General features: G+C 39.5%; 1 protein-coding gene across 2 annotated transcripts in view; it reads left to right on the top strand.

Moving 5' to 3' along the window:
* Window positions 1-21,707, top strand: part of MICU1 (mitochondrial calcium uptake 1) — a 247,185-nt gene that overhangs the window by 201,160 nt on the left and 24,318 nt on the right. For both annotated transcript variants that reach the window (XM_073878854.1, XM_025850225.2), the window contains 2 exons: window positions 3,324-3,461; window positions 16,310-16,418. In XM_073878854.1, the coding sequence (XP_073734955.1) occupies window positions 3,324-3,461; window positions 16,310-16,418 (247 nt within the window). The remainder of the gene's footprint in view (window positions 1-3,323; window positions 3,462-16,309; window positions 16,419-21,707) is intronic.

The following is a 21,707-nucleotide window of genomic DNA, read 5'->3' on the forward strand; positions in this document are numbered from 1 at the left end:
GGGAGAGCAGATGAATACAGGCTTTTCATAAGCCCTGGAGCAAGCTGCTGCTGCCAACTTTATAAACAAGAAGCTTTTCACCCTTGAGTCTGTCATGTAGGATAAAACCTCAGACTCATCTAATTCAAATATATGGAATTGCTCCAGAGTTGTCGGATCTCCCAGATAAAGGTAAAATGAGCACCCTAAATTGTTAAAGCCTGCCTCGGGGAGCAGGGACCACAGCTTTGTTTCTCTTGCCTCTCAAAGCCCCTTGGTGACCTGGGCATCTCCAGCTTCTGCCTGGGTACCACCTTTCACTGAAAATCTGATGTAAACATTGCAGAAAGTATTCCCACTTGCAGAAATCTTATCAATCCTCTGTTTTGTTTCAGGGTGGTAAATTGAACCATAAGTCAAACTTAAACTGAATCCTGAAAACTTTTGATATCAAAAATTAATCAAAAATTTAATCAGCTCTATAGACGTGATGAGGTAACAAAAATGAAGCATTGAGTAGTTGAGTTAATAAAAAAGAGGGCTTCACTTAATATTGATGATGTTGATTTCTTTGGAAATAGTTTTGAAGTTTTGCTTCAAGGGCAGTTTCTCAATAGTTTTAAATATGACTAAGCCCCATGGCTGTGTTAGTTTATCTAAAACAATGCAGCGCCGGGCGCCTGGGTGGCTCAGTCGTTAAGCTTCTGCCTTTGGCTCAGATCATGATCCCAGGGTCCTGGGATCGAGCCCCACATCAGGCACCCTGCTCCGCGGGAAGCCTGCTTCTCCCTCTCCCACTCCCCCTGCTTGTGTTCCCTCTCTCGCTGTGTCTCTCTGTCAAATAAATAAAGAAAATCTTAAAAAAAATAAAAATAAAACAATGCATTGCCATCCCATAGAATGAATATGTACCCTTGCTTAGAAGGATGAAACTGTGATATTGAGATACAGTCTTTGGATTCAGACAGAGCTAAGTTAGAGTCCCAACTCTACCACGTGGAACTTCCTGTTGCCTCGGTTTTCTCTTCTGTAGAATGGAGCTGATAATACCTACTCCATAGTGTTAAGTGATTAAATGAAGGGATGTATGGGCAAAGTTCCTGGACCATAGTACATGCTCAGTAAATGGTTGCTGTTAAAATGTAGTTCTTGTGTCCTGCTCACTGATACAGTCTCACTAGGGAGGGTATGAGTGTATATCAACTTACCACGCTGAGGAAATAAGAAAAGAGCATTTCACTCTGGACTACATACTTCCTTATTTTGTGTCTCATGTTGTCTTATCTCCCTACTAGATGGTGAAGTTCCTGAGGACAGAAACAATCTTCTCCTTCTTCCTGTACTCCACAATGACTAACACAGTGCTAGATAACTAGTAGACATTCTGGAAATGTTTGTTGACATACCTTACTTAGTGATGTCATATGTCTTTCTATACCCCTCTTATGAGAACAGGGTTATGCTCTGTCACATAAGAATCTTAAAATTTCCTGGTAATTGTTACTTTCCAATAGATCTGTGGGGATATTTCACCATCTTCAAATTGTTTTTGCTTTCTAATTGGTTGCTGGGCTCATCTTTAGCCATTTTGTTACTTATGCATTTGTAAGTATCATTAACACTGCAGTTGGCGCTGCAATAACTTTCCTGTCTCCTTTTTTTTTAAGAGGGTAGGGAGGGGCAGAGGGAGAGGGAGAGAATTCCGAGCAGGCTCCACACCCAGCACAGATCCTGACTCAGGCCTGATCTCACGACCCTGAGATCATGACCTGAGCTGAGTCCAAGAGTTGGACGCTTAACTGACTGAGCCACCCAGGCACCCCTTCCTATCTCCATTTTTAAATGAAAATCTTAGTTTTCTAATATTACTGAAATTAGCTAGAAATTCTTTCTACTTAACCTTTTTATCTGCATATTTAAATGTATTTGATGATTTTTCAGTAGTTTTGTGGTAAAGAAGCATGTCTAATTAAGGCATCCTGCACTAGGCATTTTTTTCAAGCTCTATTGATGTCTTAGCATTTGATTACCATTTTGGGGGAAACCTGAAAATGCATTACTTTTCTTTTAAATCCTTAAAGGTGTGAGTGTATAATATTAAGTACAGATTGAGGAATTGATACTTTACAAATATACAGTTGATCAAATTTATAATTAGCTTTTTTTCATAGTGTTTTTTTAATGGTAATTGGCCTGTTCAGATTTTCTACTTCTTGACTCAATTGGAGAGGGTAATTAGTATTTTTCTTAAGAAAAAGTTCATAGCCTAAAATTATAAAGTGAATTCATCTTCAGTGTTTTTTTGTTGTATACACTTTTTTTTTATGATCTGTCATTTCTAATTTTGTGTGTTAGGATTTTTTTTTTTTTTGATTAGGCAAACTGAAGTTTTATAGGGACATTTTGGGCAGTTGGAAGATCACCTTTGGCCATACCTTCTAAGTTCTGATTTATCATGTTCCCATTCCCATTCATTTCTTTTTTTTTTTTTTAAGAGCCTGTGTGAACTTTTTTTTTTTAGATTTTATTTATTTGACAGAGAGAGACAGTGAGAGCAGGAACACAAGCAGGGGGAGTGGGAGAGGGAGAAGCAGGCCTCCCGCGGGCCGAAGGCAAAAGCTTCACGACTGAGCCACCAGGCACCCCTTCCCATTCATTTCTAACAGCACATAATTGCAGGTTTTGTGTAAGTTGTTTAGGAGTTTTGTGTCTTTGACTTCCATAGACATCCGTCATTAACTTCTAGTTTCTGGCATATTCCCCACTGTCTGAAAGCACCTCCTTACCACTGTGAGGGACTTCTGCATGGGCCCCCCTCACCTCTAGCACTGGGTGCTCATCTTCTTCTAATTAAAGCATCCTGCACTGGTGAGCCCCCTTCTTTGTCATTCCTTGTTGATTATAATAAGTACTGGCAGGGGGCGATAATTAGCTTTTAAGTTATTTCTGAGTAGCAGGGACATGGATGATCCAGAGAGCACTTATTACCAATGATATTACTCATGAATTGGAATGGAGTTTTAACATTGTTCTTATCCCCACAAGGATGCTCCTGCTCTGTAAGGTATGAGGTGTTATAGCAGCTCTGTTTTATCCATGAGGATATTGAGGCCCAGAGTAGTTGGGTGACTTTCCTAAAGTCCTAAATAGTTAGTGACAAAGCTGGAATAAGAACCCAGATCTTCTGTTTCTGATTAATTTTTTCAAATCTTAGAATTACAGTTCAAAAATACAGTCTCGGTGGCCATCAACTATTTTCTTCCATCCAGCACAGTTGATCATTCCACATTCTGTGTCAAAATACTTTGCATTTGACCCCATGAACACTCTGTTTTCTCTCCCAGTTTGAACGCCATGACCCTGTGGATGGGAAAATTACCGAGAGGCAGTTTGGTGGCATGCTGCTGGCCTACAGTGGGGTGCAGTCCAAGAAGTTGACCGCCATGCAAAAGCAGCTCAAGAAGCACTTCAAAGACGGAAAGGTAGGTATCTTTGTTTATAGGAAGAAAAGGAACCATGGGAAGGTATGGTTATATTGCAAAGGTACCAATTCATCTCTGCTACATGAAAAAACATGAGCAGTGGATGAGGAAGAAGGGAGAGCCCAGAATAAGCCCTTAGGTTTCTTGTTCAGACGAAGAGTGGCACCATGGACTAAGATTGAGAAATTAAACGGGATGCCTGTCTGGCTCAGTTGGTTGAGCATGCCGCTCTTGGTCTCAGGGTTGTGAGTTCAAGGCCCCCCACCGGACCTAGAACTTACTAAAAAAAAAAAAATTTTTTTTCAGAAAGTCTCTCTGGAGAAAAATTAAAAAGAGAGACTGGTTTACAGAGGAAGATAAAGAGTTTAGTTACAGATATCTTGATTTAAGGTGCCTGTAGACTATCCAGTTAGAGATGATTAGCAGGCACTTGGATATTCACTTCTGCTTCAGATGACTGAGATGGGTTTGGGAATCATCAGCACATTATTCAAGTTAAAGCCATGAGAACCCATGCGATTCAGTCAGAAGAGTGTTATACAGGAAAGAAGTAAGAAGTGCCCTTTTTTGGCCAAAGAAAAAATAGAGTGGAACATGAACATTTAAATGCACAGGAAGGAAACAGTTAGAGAAAGTAGAGCAACTGAAGCCAAGGAAGTCGAGGGTGCAGGACAAGAGGGGCCTGCAGTGTCACATGGGACAGAGAGGGTCCGGTAAATTAAGATGATAAACATCCATTGGCTTTGGTAAAAATGGTAATAATTGATGACCTTTGGGAGCGGTTTTATTAGAGTGGATGACACATTACAATGGGAAGTAAGGAAGTTGAGAAAAAGAGAGGAAGAAAATGACGACGAGGGAAGGAGGGGCTCCAGAAAGAAGGAAATAGAATATGTCCAAAACTCTGAGGCAGTGTATTAGTCAGCGTGGGCCGCTACCACAATACAGCACAGACTGGGTGGCTTCAACAACAGAAATTTATTTTCTCACAGTTCTGGAGGCCAGACGTCCGTGATCAAGGTGCAGGCAAATTAAATTTCTAATGAGGGCTCTCTTCCTGGCCTTTGGACAGCTGCCTTCTTACTACAGCCTCACATGGCCTTTCCTTGGTTGTTTGCATGGTGAGAGACAGAAAGGGAGCACGAGAGAGCAAGAGCCGGAAAGCACACATGCACACTAGCTCTCTGCTGCGTCCTCCTATAAGGACAGTAATCCTGTCCATTCAGGGCCCCACCCTTCTGACCTCATTTAACCTTGGTTATTTTCTTGAAGACCCCACCTCCTAATACAGCCACACTGGGGGTTAGGGCTTCAGTGTATGTATAAGTTTCATCATCGGGGGGGACACATTGAGTCCGTAAGAGACAGAAAACACAAAGATCTAGCACTTGTCAGGAACTGAGAGGGGACTGTTGTGGTTGGAGCATACTAGCAAGGGGGAGAATGGCCCGAGATGAGGTCTGAGAGGGAGATGGGGGCCAGCACGTTCATGGAAGGAGTTTATGTTATGTTCACAGTGGGATGGGAAGCTATTAAAGGGCCGTGAGCAGTGAAATGCTTGTATATTTGTATGTATGTTTAAATAAATGACTCTGGCTGTTTTATGAAAAATAGTTTGGAAAGGAGCAAACATAGAAGCCAAAAGATTGATTAAGATTACTAGAGAATTCAGGAAGAGATGATGGAGCATTTTTTGAGCAGCACTGTGATTGGAAACTGTGAGTTTGCAGGGGCACCAGTCAGCACTGCTCTCAGATAGCTTTGCACACCAGCTGTACCTGGTGCAGGAGGGGGCAGATGGCAGAACTGATTCAGCCTCTGGGGTTTTGCCAGCGTGTGGGATGGACATACTGAAGCAGAGATCAGTGAAGAGGCATACCTCTTAACGATCTCTCTCTCTCTCTCTCTCTCTCTCTCACACACACACACACACCCCACAATGACAGATCTTGTCATTCTCAGCCCATTACCCTTTCCCCTGGACAATGATTAGCACTTCACCATGACCAAAGAAACTGACCTGACTCATTAGTAACAGAAAGTGACAGAGAACAACCCCCTCTCTTAGAGACAACTTTTACAGTGCTTAGTACCCAGCTCATATCTGCTAGAAATTGTAATTACTGAAAATTAAAGGCGAATGTTTAGGTGGGTTTTTAGCCCCTATGCTGGAAGCACAGTATTTGCAGTAGCAAACACTCTTTTCTTTTTACGAGACTAATTTTTAAATAAGTTTGGCCCAGACATTTATTTGACCTTAAAAATAATCATCTATCATAATAGGCTAATTCATGTTTTATTATGAATTCATATTTAAAAGCAATAAATTGGGTGTTGGAGACATCTCCCTTGAAGGAATAGAGTAGCTTTGGCAGGACTTAATTTAGGACCTGGAGACCTTACAGAAGGGCTGTGAAGTAAAAGGACAGATTTTGTCAGATAAAAATCTGGAATGCTAAATTACTTCTGGCCCAGAATTTCCAGGCCGCGTTAGCAAGGAGATTGAGATTGATTGTCTTCTCATGTTGATTAAGTTTGTGAACATAGCAGTTAACTAGAATGAAAGTTAATGAAGGGCTTTTGCTCTTGAGGTTACCAGTCCGTCTCTCTAGGACCATGTCTCATTAAAGAGGAATCACCATCTGCTCCTAATTGTTTCTTTTATTCCACTCTGGATTTGTTAACGTGAAAATGTTACTTTTCATTTGGCTCATATTAATCATTTTCTGTGTGGGATTCTGCACAAATTATCAATCCAGACCTAAAGGACTGGCCGTCCTAGTGGTGGTATTAAGTCAATATTTGCATATCACTTAATGACCATACAGTGTTTCACTGCCTTTCGCATTGTTCTTTTTCTGTCTTTCCAACAGCCTTGTTAGATCTCATTTTGCCTTTGAGAATCTAGAGACAGAAAGGAAGAGAAATGAATGACCCACCCAGAGTCTGGACTGAAATCCAAGGCTTTCTATTCCAGATCTTGTCCTTTCTATAGCAGAGTTCTCCTGAATCATACCTTTCCTCCAAAGCAGTGCTTCTCATGCCGGGTCGCCCAGTATCATGTGGGGAATTTTTGAGAAATGTGATTGTTGGGGCCCTCTTCAAACCAACTAAATCAGAAGCTCAGTGGGTGGGTCCAGGCATCAGTGTTGCTTAAAGGCTCCCAAGGTGATTTCGCATGTGCACCTTAGCTTGTTAGCCTCTGCTCTCAAGGGGACTGCACTCTATCAGTGTCTCCAGGTCTTTTGTCCCTGAGTAATAGCTGGAAGGATCGGGGAACCTGGCATGCTGGACAAATTACTCTGTTCATGCTCTGAGGAACTGCTGTGTTTCTTATTTAACAAAGACAGTTTTCATTTCTTCCTTTTCTTTTTCTTTTAAATGGGGAACATCTTTTGTTTGGGCTTTATTTTAAAAATTAGTCCCTATCCTCTACCAGATTTTCCCCATTCTGCTCAATATCCTTTTTCCTTTGAATAATTCATCTAGGGCAAATCTGACTCAGCCCTAAAATTTGCCCATTTTCCTTCTTCCGTATTATCTTCTCATTAAAAGAAAGACAGAATTTTCTGAGACTTGATAAATGTCATTCACAGGTATGGTTCTCTATGCTTAAGAGCACAGAAGCGGCAAACTTTAATAATTTAGCAAATCCACTTAAGGCTGAATTGAAAAAGATATTCAGTTCAATGTTGGACATTGCTGTGTGCAAGACACTAATCCGGGTGCTATGAGAAAGACAAAAGATAAACAAAAACCATTGCCTATCCCCAAGAAATATATAGTCTGTAATAATTGAGTAAGAAAAATATATACACACAAAAAAATATTGGGAATGCAGTAATGAGCAAAACCAAGTCTCTGCCTCATAGAACTTAACATTCCTAGTGCTGGGAGGCAGGTAATAAATAATTATAATACAAGGCAACGCACTCGATTTTGAGCCTCTTGAGAGCAGTGTCTTACTCATCTTTGCATGTCCACAGTACAGTGAGTGTCCATAGGCAAATGTTTGTCAAATGCATTGGTGAATGTATTAAGTACCCTGGTAAAGCTCTGAAGACTTTTGGGAGCACCAATGAGAAAGATTAGAATCAACTTTAGAGACTAAGATTTCTTGGCAGTGATACTTGAACTTGGCCTTAAAAACAGAGTAGGATTTTGCAGGGTGTCAGCTTGTGGCTTTCTCCTCAGCTTCTTTCTGCTCCCTCATCATTTCCCCCCTGAACAATTTTGACCCTTAAATCTTTAAGGTTGTTGAAGGCAGAAGGTCTCATCTGTAATTCCTTCCTGCTGAAGAGGGGCGTAGAGATGGGTCAATATTAGTCAGTTGGGGAACATATAGGGGGTTTATAGAGGAGTTCCAAAAGGTGGAGGCAGCTAGAGGGAAAAACAACCTTAGCTTGACAATAGCAAGGCCTTCGGTATCCTGAGAGTCTTCTTTAGCATATGAATGTCCTTTTGGACACTTCCCTTTTTCCTTACCTCCCCCAACTCCCAAGTGTATAATCAGTCACCCCTCACAATCCCAGGGCAGCAGCTCTTTCTGCCACGGGTCCCATCCCCGTGCTTTAATAAAACCACCTTTTTGCACCAAAAAAAAAAAAAAAAGGCAGAGTAGGATTTTTGACAAGCAAAGTTATAAAGCAGTTTGCTTTTGCTTCATGTTTTCTCTTAGATCCCCATCCCCGACAGCCTTCTGTGTTTATCATGCTTATTAATACTACTACCAGCTATGAAGCTGGGTTGGTATTTACCAAACAGAATAAAACTATTAGATTATTAACTTTGCATCTTATCTGTGGATAATATTCATGTGAGCTCTCCTATTCACTTATTTTCACAGATATTTGAGAGGTGAGCCACATTGTACTCATCGTGGAATATCAGATTCTAGAAATATTGCTGCATAGCACTTGAAAAACTCTTGATTCCGATTATTAGATGCCCATCAGAGTCACTATGTAGTAGAATACCTGAGGTGTGGCCATTAAACTAAAAAGACTAAAACTCTGCTTTATTGATTAGCTTTGAAACTTGTACTTCCCCCAAAGAAGTACTAGGCTGTGAATTACTATTTTTTTTTAAGATTTTTTATTTATCCACTCTCTGAGAGACAGAGAGTGCGAGTGAGAGAGTACAAGAGGGGGAGCAGCAGAAGGAGAGGAAGAAGCTGAGCAGGGAGCCCGATGTGGGGCTCAATCCCAGGACCCTGGGATCATGACCCGAGCTGAAAGCAGACATTTAACTGATTGAGCCACGCAGGCGCCCCAGCTGTGAATTACTATTAAAAGAATTTATGGATTTTTCTCCCAGTATATTTCTGGTTTGCCCTTGCTATTAGTCTCATATACTTCAAAGGTATATGAGAGGTATACTTGCCCCTGTTTTCTGTCCCTCAAGGTCCTACACATACCAGAGAAAAGAGTGTTTCAGAACCTAATTGAATGAAGTCATTGCCATTGGTTCTCTAGTAATGGGCCTGCCAGCTTACTAAGGACTCAACCTACTTCTTACTGAGTACTTGCCAAGTACTAGGCATTTTATCTGTCTTCTTCCTAATTATCACATCTGCTTGGTGGATAGAATCCCTGTTTTTCAGATGAAAAAATACTTTTCTGAGCCTTAGTTATTTGCCTGAGATCACACAGGGTCTTAAGAGGTGGCACCAGGATTCAAAGCCAGGACTGTCTCATTCCACAGTCCATAATCTTCCTACTAATGAGCCTATTCATTGCCCCTCCTTATTCTCCATGATTTGAGTAAGTATAAGGGTTTGGGGGAAACAAGAAAACCAGTGTTGCTAGACCCTGGCCTATAGGGAGATGGCTAGAAAGGTAATTTATGGAAGCATTTTGTGGAGGACCTTGAGTACTAGGCAAAAAGTTGAGTTTATCCAGTTGACAGAAATCACTGATACTTTGTGAGTAGGAGGAATGAACATATGAAGAAAGTGATGTTTCAGGGCGATTAGATACATGTAGAAATGTAAGTAATAGAAATGGTGTAATTTTCCACCACTGCCAGGCAACAGTTGAGGAGAAGTCTGGGGTTTGCAATGGGAAGATGCCTTATTGGAACAAGATCAGCATGGTTACACCTCTGAAAGGGTACCCAAGAAATTGGTGACAGTGACCACATATAGGGAAGGAGACTGGAAGACAGGGGTCAAGGAAGAATGTTTTGTGCTGTTCATGTATTAGTGTTCATAATATTCATATATTAAAATAATTAAATGTTGGGACACCTAGGTGGCTTAGTTGATTAAAGCAACTGCCTTCGGCTCAGGTCATGATCCCAGGGTCCTGGGATCGAGCCCCGCATCGGGCTCCCTGCTCGACCGGAAGCCTGCTTCTCCCTCTCCCACTCCCCCTGCTTGTGTTCCCTCTCATGCTCTTTCTCTCTCTCTCTCTCTCTGTCAATTAAATAAATAAATAAAATCTTTAAAAAATAATAAAATAAAATAATTAAATGTTTTTTAAAACTCTAAAAAGAATTAAATGTTTTAGAAAACTAAGCAGAAGATTGAGTAGATGATAAGTGATAAGATTGGTGCAAGGCATAGCATATATAAGAGAAGAAAGGAGACTATTTTATCTTTTCAACGGGCCATAACGGGAGCTCAGGCAATGGGATTGATTCCTGGCAGGTGGATTTCCTGTGACTGATTACAAGACAAGGCAAGGGAATCATGTGATACAGTGTGTTGCCCCGTAATCCTGTGTTACCCTCACCCGTGGCCTGTCAGCATTTGATACCTGGCGTTAAGGGACGACTCCAGAGGAAGCTACATTTCCCTTACCCCTCTTTCTACTCCAACTGCTTTTTATTTTGTTAACAGCTTTATTGAGGTATAATTTAGACCCTAAAAGTCACCCATTTTAAGTAAACAGTTCAATGATTTTTAGTAAATTTACAGTTATGTAGTTATCACTGCCATCCAGTTTTAGAATATTTGTATCACCCCGAAAAAAAATCCCCTGTGCTAGCTTGCAGTCAGTCCCCATTTCCGCCCTCACCCCCAGACAACCAGACATCTTTTTTCTGTCTCTACAGATCTGTCTCTTCTGGACATTTCATATAAATGCATTCATAAAATAATGTAGTCTTTTGTGTTTAGCTTCGTTTACTTATCATCATATTTTGAGGTTTATCCATGTTGTTGCTTGTATTTATAGCTTACTGTTTTTATTGCTGAATATAGTAAAAAGAATTCCATTGTATGGATATACTACATTTTGTTTATCCATTCACCAGTTGAACATTTGAATTGTTTCTAGTGTTTGGCCATTATAAATAACACTTCTATGAACATTTGCATACAGGTCTTTATGTGGACCTATCTTTTCATTCCTCTTAAGAAAACTGCTAGGAGTAGAATGGCTGGGTTGTGTGGAAAAATTGAGTTTAACTTTTTTTTCTTTTTTTTTTTTACGAAAGCACCAAACTGTTTTCCAAAGTGGTTGTACAAGGTTACATTTCCACAGCAATGTATGAGAGTTCCAGTTTCTCCACATCTTTATTAAAACTTGTTATTGTCTGTCTTTTTGATTACATTCATTCTAATAGGTATGTAGTGGTTTCTCATTGTGGTTTGAATTTGCATTTCCCTAATGACTGATGATCCTGAGCGTTGTTTCATGAACTTATTAGCCCTTCATGTATCTTGTTTGGTGAAACGTCTATTCAGATACTTTTTAAAATAGTGGGGGTTTTTTTCTCATTATTGAGTTGTAAGAGTTCTTTACATAGTTCTGGATACAAATCCTTTATCAGATATATGATTTTTAAATATTTCTCCCAGTCTGTGTTTTGTCTGTTCTCTTGATATTTTTTTTAAGATTAATTTATTTATTTTAGAGAGCGAGAACAAGCAAGGGGAGGGGCAGAGGAAGAGAGAGAATCCTGAAGCACACTCCCCGCTGAGTACAGAGTCCAACGTGGGGTTCCATCCCAGGACCCCGAGATCATGACCTGAGCGGAAATCGAGAGTCAGCAGCTTAACTGACTGAGCCACCCAGGTGCCCCTGTTCTCACAGTATTTTGAAGCACAAAACGTTTTAATTTTGATGAAATTTAATTTATCAGTTTTTTTCTTTTATGGATTGTGCTTTTGGTGTCATATCTAAGAACTTTTTGTCTTACTCGAGGTTAAGATTTTTTATGTTTTCTTCTAAACATTTTATCAATTACTTTTAGTTTGGAAAGACAATTCTAGGGGCACCTGGGTGGTTCAGTCGATTAGGCATCTGCCTTGGCCCAGGTCATGATCCCGGGGTCCTGGAATTGAGCCCTGCATCCGACAGTCTCCCTGCTCAGTAGGGAGTCTACTTCTCCCTCTCCCTCTCCCTCTCCCTCTGTCCCTCTCCCTGCTCATGCTCTCCCTCTCTCTCAAATAAATAAATAAAATCTTAATAAAAAAAGACAATTCTATTTGCTTGTTTAATAAATTCCTAATGTTAGTTTCATGTTTTAATAAACATAAAGAAGTGTTTCTTGGGGCACCTGGGTGGCTCAGATGGTTAAGTGTCTGCCTTCAGCTCAGGTCACGATCCCAGAGTCCTGGGATTGAGCCCCATGTCCGGCTCCTGGCTCAGCAGGGAACCTGCTTCTTCCTCTCCCTCTGCTTCTCCCCCTGCTCATGCTCTCTCTCTCTCTCTCTCTCTCTCTGTATCTCGAATGAATAAATAAAATCTTCAAAAAAAAAAGTGTTTCTACTGTCCACAAACTATATTAACTTTATCTTCTTTTGTTAGTCACCTAGAGCCCAGAGCCCAGTTTCATATAAGTCCATCTTTCCCAAGGTAGCTAGAAAACCAGTTTGTTGAACAGTTGGTCACAGGATAAAATAACTCTTCCTTCTTCCACTTCCCCGTAGTGTGTCAAGAAATTCCCTTTGACACCATGCTTAAGGAAAGATTATTTCCTTTTGACTACTATTCTGCAGGTCAGGTCACCTGCCCATGGCTGTGCAGTATTCCAGTCTGAACACCTCCACTTGCAGAAAGCACATCCTTTCACTTTCCATCCTTTCACTTTCCATTCCAACAGACCTCGTGTTATAGTCTTATTATAACTTTCTTGCTAAAAACCCCTCTGGATTTTTTTACTAAGGTAGTTACGAAGGAATAAGAATAATAATTTTGTGACTGGCATCTTTTCTTTAAGGAGACCTATCTAAATTGTAAGCTCTATAAAATGTCCAAGGCCCATGTCCAAAGCAATTTTATTTCCCTCACTGTTCCTAGCATAGTGCTGAGTTGTTAGTAAGTGCTCAATAAATATTTTTATTGTATCTATATAATAAAAGGTAAAATGTTACATATTTCAATTTAATAATGGCATTAATGTAATTTGTATCCCACTGTTTTTCTGAGTCATCAAATGAATAGCCATTCAATTCAGATTTTCTCTCTGTCCTGAAATAATTCTCAGCATGAGTACTCTGGCCTATTGTATTTGATGTTTCACCATAAATTTACTAGCAAACATTAGAGCTTGTTTATCAGAGTGAGTAACATTTCCTGTACCATGTGCTTTGTTTTAGGAACTTTGTGTTAACCATTTTTAAATGTAGAGTTCAGTGGCATTAAGTACATTCATCCTGTGTACAACCATCACCACCATCCATTTTCCCAAACTGAAACTCTGTACCCGTTAAACAACAATTATTCCTGGGACACCTGGCTGGCTCAGTTATTAGAGCATGCAATTCTGGATCTCAGAGCTGAAGGCAGACACTTAACCATGCTGGGCATAGAGCTTATTTAAAAAAAAAAAAAAAAAGTCCCCATTCCTCCTTCCCCCTCCAGCCCTGGCAACCACCATTCTACTTTCTGTCTCTATAAACTTAAATAACCTAGGTACCTCATATAAGTGGAATCATATAGTATTTGACCTTTTGTAACTGGCTTGTTTCACTTGGCATAATGTCTTCAAGGTTCATCCATATTGTAGCTTATGTCAGAATTTCCTTACTTTTAAAAGGGTGAATCATGGGGTGCCTGGGTGGCTTAGTCGTTAAGCGTCTGCCTTCGGCTCAGGTCATGATCCCAGGGTCCTGGGATCGAGCCCCACATCGGGCTCCCTGCTTGGCAGAGGGCCTGCTTCTCCCTCTTCCACTCCCCCTGCTTCTGTTCCCTCTCTCACTGTGTCTCTCTCTGTCAAATAAATAAAAAATAAATAAAAATCTTTAAAAAAAAATAAAATAAAGGATGAATCATATTCCATTTTGTTTATACATTCATCCATCAGTGGACCCTAGGTTGTTTCAACCACTGCATGTCTTTTGATGGAAGGGAAGAGAAGATGGTATTAGTGTATCCATCCACAAGCCGGTGATATTGTAGAGCCTGTACTTCTGGTCCAGTAGAGTTCTCCTCTCAAAGGTTGATTCTAGCCTAGCGTTTACAGTAGATAGCATACTAAGGCATTCATATGAGGAATAAGTCCTATATCTGGATGCTCTAATAAGTCAAAGCCAAGAGAATAGCCTCAAGTTAGGGAAAAATTATTTTCTATAAGCCTTCCAGTTCACTGACAAAAATTATGGAACTTGGTACATAGTAGATAGTCCATAAATGTTTGAATGCATACCTAAATACCACTGTGCATAATTGCCAAAAACTGGAAACAGCCCAAATAGAATAGATAAAAAAAATTGTGGTGTATTCACACAACAGAATACTAATAGCAATAAAAATGAGCTAACTATAGAATACAAAGCATAGACAAATACTAAAAAGAGAAGCTATATATAATAGAATGCATACTGCATGATTCCATTTATAAAGTTCAAAACAAGCATAATTGAACTGTTTCTGTTTGAAGCTGCATAAACAGATAGTAATGCTATTTTAATATTTTTATTTTTTAAAGATTTTATTTATTTATTTGACAGAGAGAAAGAGCACAAGCAGGGCGAGCAGCAGAGGGAGAAGCAGGCTCCCTGCTGAGCAGGGAGCGCGATGCAGGGCTCGATCCCAGGACACTAGGATCATGATCTGAGCCGAAGGCAGATGCTTAACCCACTGAGCCACCAGGGTGCCCCGATAGTAACACAATTTTTTTTTTTAAGATTTTATTTACTTACTTGACAGAGACATAGCGAGAGAGGGAACATGAGCAGGGGGAGTCGGAGAGGGAGAAGCAGGCTTCCCCGCGGAGCAGGGAGCCCGATGTGAGGCTCGATCCCAGGACCTTGGGATCACGACCTGAGCCGAAGGCAGACGCTTAACGACTGAGCCACCCAGGCGCCCCAGTAACACAATCTTTTAAAGGCAAGGAAGGAAATGAATCCACTAAAAGTCAGAATAGTGATTAACACTGGGTAAAAGGGATTATGACTGAGATGGAACATGTTGAGGGGAGAGACAAAGACTTAAGGGATGCTGAAAATAGTCTGTTCCTTGAGCTCAGTGGAGGTTCTATGGGTGTTCATTTTGCAGCAGTTTGTCATACATTTTTGTTTTATGCAACTTTCTATATGGTCATCATAAAATTCCATAATAAAAAGTTTTTTAACTTCTATTATTCTAGGGAAAATTATAAAAGATCGTGTGACATAATCATACATACAGTATTTTAGCTCTTAGTTTGATTGATTAAATGAGAAAGATACCACTGACCCAGTTTGGAGAGTACCAGGAAAGAACTATATATTGTCCGTATTGAAGTTTCCCCATGTGGATTCCAGGGCTCCCTAGTTTGGGGAAATGGAAATTGGAAGAGGGGCAACACTCAGTAGAGGCCAGTCAACATCGGCAGTGTTAAGGACCTGATGCTTCATTAAGTCATTCATCTCAGCTTCTCCCCAGTGTTACACACTTTCTTAGAAATTATATTCATTTCCATCACAGCGTGATGTGAGACAAGTGGGAAGTAGTCAAATAGGACAAATCTACCCCGTAAGGAAACTCCTTTGCCCCTAGTTACACAACTAGTCTCTCTTGAGCCATCAGAGAAAGTCAGATCAGAAATCAGCAAATCATAGGAGCAGCTTTGGAAAAGAGTTTCTTCACTCAGGGAATTTCATCCAATTAAAGTTAAGTGGCAAATTGCTTCGTTAGTAGCTTTTAGATTGACATAATGAACAGCTTCCCAAGTGCTTAGGTTCTGCTAACTTCTCAAACCATTCCCCTGTCTCACTGACTTGGTGATTTTTTAATTAACTTAAGCCTCAAAAAACTTAGCTGGCCTAAGGGTAGATTATTAAAATGGAAGTCCTGACTCCAGTCCAGTTTGTTAAGATGTATAACACATAACAGATCAAGAAGCTAAATGCTCGTTTAGGAAATGTCATAATAGATACTGTGACTAATTGGAGGGCACAGTTAGAAATATTTTTATTAGGGACACCTGGGTGGCTCAGTCATTAAGCATCTGCCTTTGGCTCAGGTCATGATCCCAGGGTCCCAGGATCGAGCCCCACATTGGGCTCCCTGTTCAGCGGGAAGCCTGCTTCTCCCTCTCCCTCTGCCCCTACTTGTGTTCCCTCTCTTGCTGTGTCTCTCTCTCTGTCAAATAAATAAATAAAATCTTTAAAAAAATTTTTTTAAAGAAATATTTTTATTAAAGATATCCTGCCATCACTGTAAACAGCTTCATGTCAGATTTTTACACGGGAGGGGAAAGCAATTAGCCAGCTTACCTTTCTCAGGGTAAAATTCTAGAGTTGTGTTCCCTTGTTTTATACAAATTTGGCATTCCTTGATGAATTTATTCAGTTTCTGTTCTAAACATAGCATAAATTTCTGATTTATAGACATGAATAACTGCCTACTTCTCTGTATTTTGTGCTGCTTTTTGTTACAGGTTCCTGCCTTATCTTGCTGTCTCTGTTCTTTCAGGGTCTGACATTTCAGGAAGTGGAGAACTTCTTTACTTTCCTAAAGAATATTAATGATGTGGACACTGCATTAAGCTTTTACCATATGGCCGGGGCATCTCTTGATAAAGGTAATGAGACCCAAAAATGTTTTCTTGAGGGTATGAACATTGAATCTGTAATCTATTAGGTGACTACCCTCAACAGTAATATGTGAGTTTTTCTTGACATTGTTTTTGATTTGTTTCATTTTGTTGCCATTGCATGAGCCTTGCATTTCACCCCGAGAGACCAAGTTTAGCAAATGTATTTTCTTGTGCCAAAGGCTGTGGTCAAGGCAAGGCAGTTCTTTTTTTTTTTTAAGATTTTATTTATTTATTTGACAGAGAGAGAGGGGACAGCGAGAGGGGGTATACAAGCAGGGGGAGTGGGAGAGAGAGAAGCAGGCTTCCCGCGGAGCAGAGAGTCCCATGCGGGGCTCCATCCCAGGACCCTGAGATCATGACCTGAGCCAAAGGCAGACGCTTAATGACTGAACCACCCAGGCGAAGGCAAGGCAGTTCTTTAGAAACTTTGGAACTTCTCTCATTGGAGCCAGAGTCATGACATTTAATGTGCAGCTAAAGTCAGTATGCATTTCAATTCATTCTTTGGTGGGAAGCAGTAGTTTGGCTTCATTTCTTGTGTTACCTGGTTTTTTGCTTTGTTTTTTAGATAAAATCATGGCTCAGAACAGCACCCCCTATTGGCTTACTTCCTACAAATTCAGTGCGACTTAGTACAGGCAATGTGAGAGAACAGGGGAAGTAAAAACATTATTTTTCCCCCAGCATTTTATTATGAAAAGTTTCAAACATTGAGAACAGTTGAAATAATTATTCAGAGAACATCCATATATGCACCTGAATATTTTTCTGTATTTCCCAGATAATACGTCTGTGTATATGTTCATCCCTCCATCAGTCTCTCTTATTTTTTGACGTACTCAAAGTAAGTTGTAGACATAAACACGCCTAAATACTTCAGCATGAATACTAACTGAAGTTCAATATTTGTTTAAAGTTCCCTTGTGCCCCTTCATAGTCTGTTTCTGCCTCCCTGCACGGAGACAACCTTAATTTGTGTGTTTTTCCACCATAGATTAATTTTGTTTGTTCTAGAACTTCTTACAAATAGAATCATCCGGTGTATAATCTTTTAAAGTTTCTCTCAGCGTGTTTTTGAGATCCATCCATGTTGTCATGTGTAGAATAGTTTGTTCCTTTTCTGAGTAGTAATTTGTTGTATGAATACTCCACAATTTGTTTATCCGTTCTTCATTTGGTCACCTTATCTGTTTCCAGTTACTGGCTATCTTGAATAAAGCTGAATATTCCTCCGTTAGTCTTTTTGAGGACATGTATTGCCATTTCTCTTGAATAAGTTACTAGGAGGGAATTGCTGGGTCCAGAGGAAGGTATTTAGTTTATAAAAAACTGTCAGTCCCTTTTTCACAGTATATCTTTTTACATTCCCATCAGCAGTGACAACAGTTCATGTTGTTCCACATTCTTGTCCACAGTTGGCAGGATTCTGGAGTGTATATAAAGACATCTCATTATGTTTTTCTTTTGTACTTCCCTGATGACTTCTGCTATTGAGCAGCTCTTTTGTGTTCTTGTCATTCAGATATCTTCTTTGGTGAAGTGTCTATTCAAGTCTTTTGCCCATTTTTATTAGGTTGGTTGACTTACTATTTACTTGTTGAAGTTCTTGATACATTCTAGGATAGTAGTCCTTTATCAGATACATATATTGTGAATATTTTTCTAGACTGTGACTTGCCCATTCACTTTCTTTAATGGTATCTTCCTCATTTGCAGAGGTTTTCTTTAATTTTGTCTAATTAAAGTCCAATTTATTGAATTTTTAATTTCTTATTATTACTTTCTGGTCCTAATAAAGCCTTTATCTACCCCCAAACTGTGCAGATAGTCTACTATATTTTCTCCTATAAGCTTTAGGGCTTTAGTTCTTACATTTCTTATATGATCCATCTCAAATTAATTTCTATATATGGTGTGAAGTAGAGTGTTCCACATAGATACCCAGTTGAACCAGCACCATTTGTATAAAAAGCCCTCCATTGGTTTGCTTTGGCACCTTTATCAGAAATCAGATTACCTTTTAAGTGTAGATCTGTTTCTGAGCTCTCTATTCTGGTACACGTATCTGTAACGTCTGTACGCATACTCAAGTCTGATTACCATAGCTTTATAGAAAGTCTTGAAGTGTCAAGTATTATAAATCTCTCAACTTCACTCTTCTTTTTCAAGATAGCTTTAGATATTTTAGGTCCAATTTTAGAATCAGCTTGTCACTTTCTATGTAAAAAGGAGGTGGGATTGGGGTACCTGGGTGGCTCAGTCGGTTAAGCATCTGCCTTCAACTCAGGCCATGATCTTAGGGTCCTGGGATCAAGCCCATGTTGGACTTCTTGCTCAGAAGGGAGTCTGCTTCTCTCTCTCCCTCTGCCTCCCCCCGCAACTCATGCTCACTCGCTCTCACTCTCTCTCTAATAAATAAACTCTTTTTTAAAAAAAAGAGGTGGGATTGTGATTACAATAACATTGACTATATATTAATTTGGAGAGAATTGACATATTAGTGATATTGAGTCTTCCAATTCATGAGCATATTATATCCATTTTTTTATATCTTCTTAGATTTTTCTCAGCAGTGGTTTTGTAGTATTAAGTATACATATTTTGGGCGCCTGGGTGGCTCAGTTGGTTAAGCGACTGCCTTCAGCTCAGGTCATGATCCCAGAGTCCTGGGATCGAGTCCCACATCAGGCTCCCAGCTCAGTGGGGAGCCTGCTTCTCCCTCTGACTCTCTCCCCTCTCATGTTGTTTCTCTCTCGCTCGCTCTCTAATAAATAAATAAATTTAAATTAAGAAGTATACGTATTTTGGGGCGCCTGGGTGGCTCAGTCGGTTAAGCCACTGCCTTCGGCTCAGGTCATGATCCTGGAGTCCCGGGATCGAGTCCCACATCGGACTCCCTGCTCGGCGGGGAGTCTGCTTCTCCCTCTGACCCTCTTCCCTCTTGTGCTCTCTATCTCTCATTCTCTCTCTCTCAAATAAATAAATAAATAAAATCTTTAAAAAAAAAAAGAAGTATATGTATTTTTAGAAATTTATGCTTAAGCATGTTATGGCTTTGATGCTATTATAAATGGAATTTTATTTCATTTTCTAGTTATTTGCTGCTGTTACTAAAATACAATTGATTTTTGTATATTGATCTTGTATTCTGCAATCTTGCTAAATTCACTTACTCTTCTAGTTCTTTCATAGATCCATAAGGTTTCTCTGTGTAAGTAGTTGTCACCTGCAAACAGAGATAGTTTCACCTCTTCTTTTTTGAGATTTATGCCTTTTTTCTTGCCTTGTTGCATTTGCTTCAACCACAGGTATGATGTTGAATACAAGTAGTAAGAGAAGGCATCCTTGATCCTTGACTTCTTCCAGATTTTAGGGGGAAAGCATTCGATGTTTCATCGTTGAGTTGGATATTAGACTGTAGATGCTCATTATCAGATTAAGGAAATTCCTTTCCCTTCCTAATTTAAAAAAATGTTTTTATCATCAGTGGCTATTAAGTTTTGTCAAATACTTTCCCTGTGTGTGTGTGTGTGTGTGTGTGTGTGTGTGTGTGTGTGTGAGTGATTATATGACTTTTCTCCTTTATTTTGTTAATATGATGGATTACCATATTAAGGGATAGGATTATCCCTTATTGTCCTGAAATAAACCCAGCTTTGTAATAATGTATTATTAGTCTTTTTATATATTGCTAGATTTGATTTGCTAACATTTACTAAATATTAAGGGATATTGGTCTGTAATTTTCTTTTTTGTAATATCTTTTCAGGTTTTGTATCAGAATATACTGTTCTCATAAAATGAATCAGGGAGATTTTTCTCCTTTATTTTCAGAAAGAGTTTGTGTAAGATTACTGTTCTTTCTTTCTGAATATTTTGATAGAATTCACCAATATAACTCTCTGGGCCTGCAGTTTTCTTTGTGGGAAAGTTTTGGTAATTTAGTTTTTTTGATAAATACATAGGTATTCAGAGTTTGTGTTTTATCTTGTGTGAATTTTGATAAGTTGTGTTTTTTTAGGAATTTTCCCATTTCATCTAAATTACTGAATCTATTGACAAAAAGTTGCTCATAATATTCCATTATGATCTTTTCACCATCTAGAATCTGTAGAATCTGAAATCACCCTTTTCCCCTAACATTGGTGAATTACAGCTTCTATCTTGTTTTTTTTTCTTACTTAGTCTATCTAGGGGTTTGGCCATTATGTTAAACTTTTTCAAAGAACCAATTTTTGACTTTGCAGTATACATTACTTTGCTTTTCTTTTTCTAGCTTATGATGGAACTTTACCTACCTTTTCTTTTTTTAAAGATTTTATTTATTTGCGAGGGAAAGAGCACAAGCGGGTGGGGGGAGGGGGAGAAGCAGAGGGAGAGGGAGAAGCAGACTCCCCACTAAGCAGAGAGCCCAATGTAGGGCTCAATCCGGGGACTCCAGAATCATGACCTGAGCAGACAGATGCTTAACTGACTGAGCCACCCAGTCCCCCTTTACCTACCTTTTCCAAGATAAGCTTTTGAAGCTATAAATTTATTTCTAAAACATGGTTTTATCTATATCCCACAAATTTTGATATGTTGTATTTTGATCATCCTGTTTGAAATATTTCCTGATTTTCTCTGTGTTTCCTCAGGTGACCCATGTGTTATTTATTTATTTTTCTTTTTTTGTTGTTGTTTTATTTTTTATTTTCTTTTAATATATGCTAGAAATATTTATTTACTTATTTTTGCATTTTCATTGTTTTTTATTTTATTATGTTATGTTAATCACCATACAGTACATCATTAGTTTTTGATGTAGTGATCCATGATTTATTTTTTCATATAACACCCAGTGCTCCATTCAGTATGTGCCCTCTTTAATACCCATCACCAGACTAACCCATCCCCCCACCCCATCCCCTCTAAAACCCTCAGATTGTTTCTCAGAGTCCATCGTCTCTCATGGTTCATCTCTCCCTCCGATTACCCCCGCTTCATTTTTCCCTTCCTTCTCCTAATGTCCTCCATGCTATCCCTTATGTTCCACAAATAAGTGAAACCATATGATAATTGACTTTCTCTGCTTGACTTATTTCACTTAGCATAATCTCCTCCACTCCCATCCATGTTGATGTAAAAGTTGGGTATTCATCCTTTCTGATGGCTGAGTAGTATTCCATTGTATATATGGACCACTTCTTCTTTATCCATTCATCTGTTGAAGGGCATCTCGGCTCTTTCCACAGTTTGGCTGTTGCGGACATTGCTGCTATGAACATTGGGGTG

The sequence above is a fragment of the Callorhinus ursinus genome, unplaced genomic scaffold, assembly GCF_003265705.2.
Source record: "Callorhinus ursinus isolate GAN/ISIS: 27379988/994484 unplaced genomic scaffold, GSC_fseal_2.0 scaffold31, whole genome shotgun sequence".
Taxonomy (NCBI): Eukaryota; Metazoa; Chordata; class Mammalia; order Carnivora; family Otariidae; genus Callorhinus; species Callorhinus ursinus.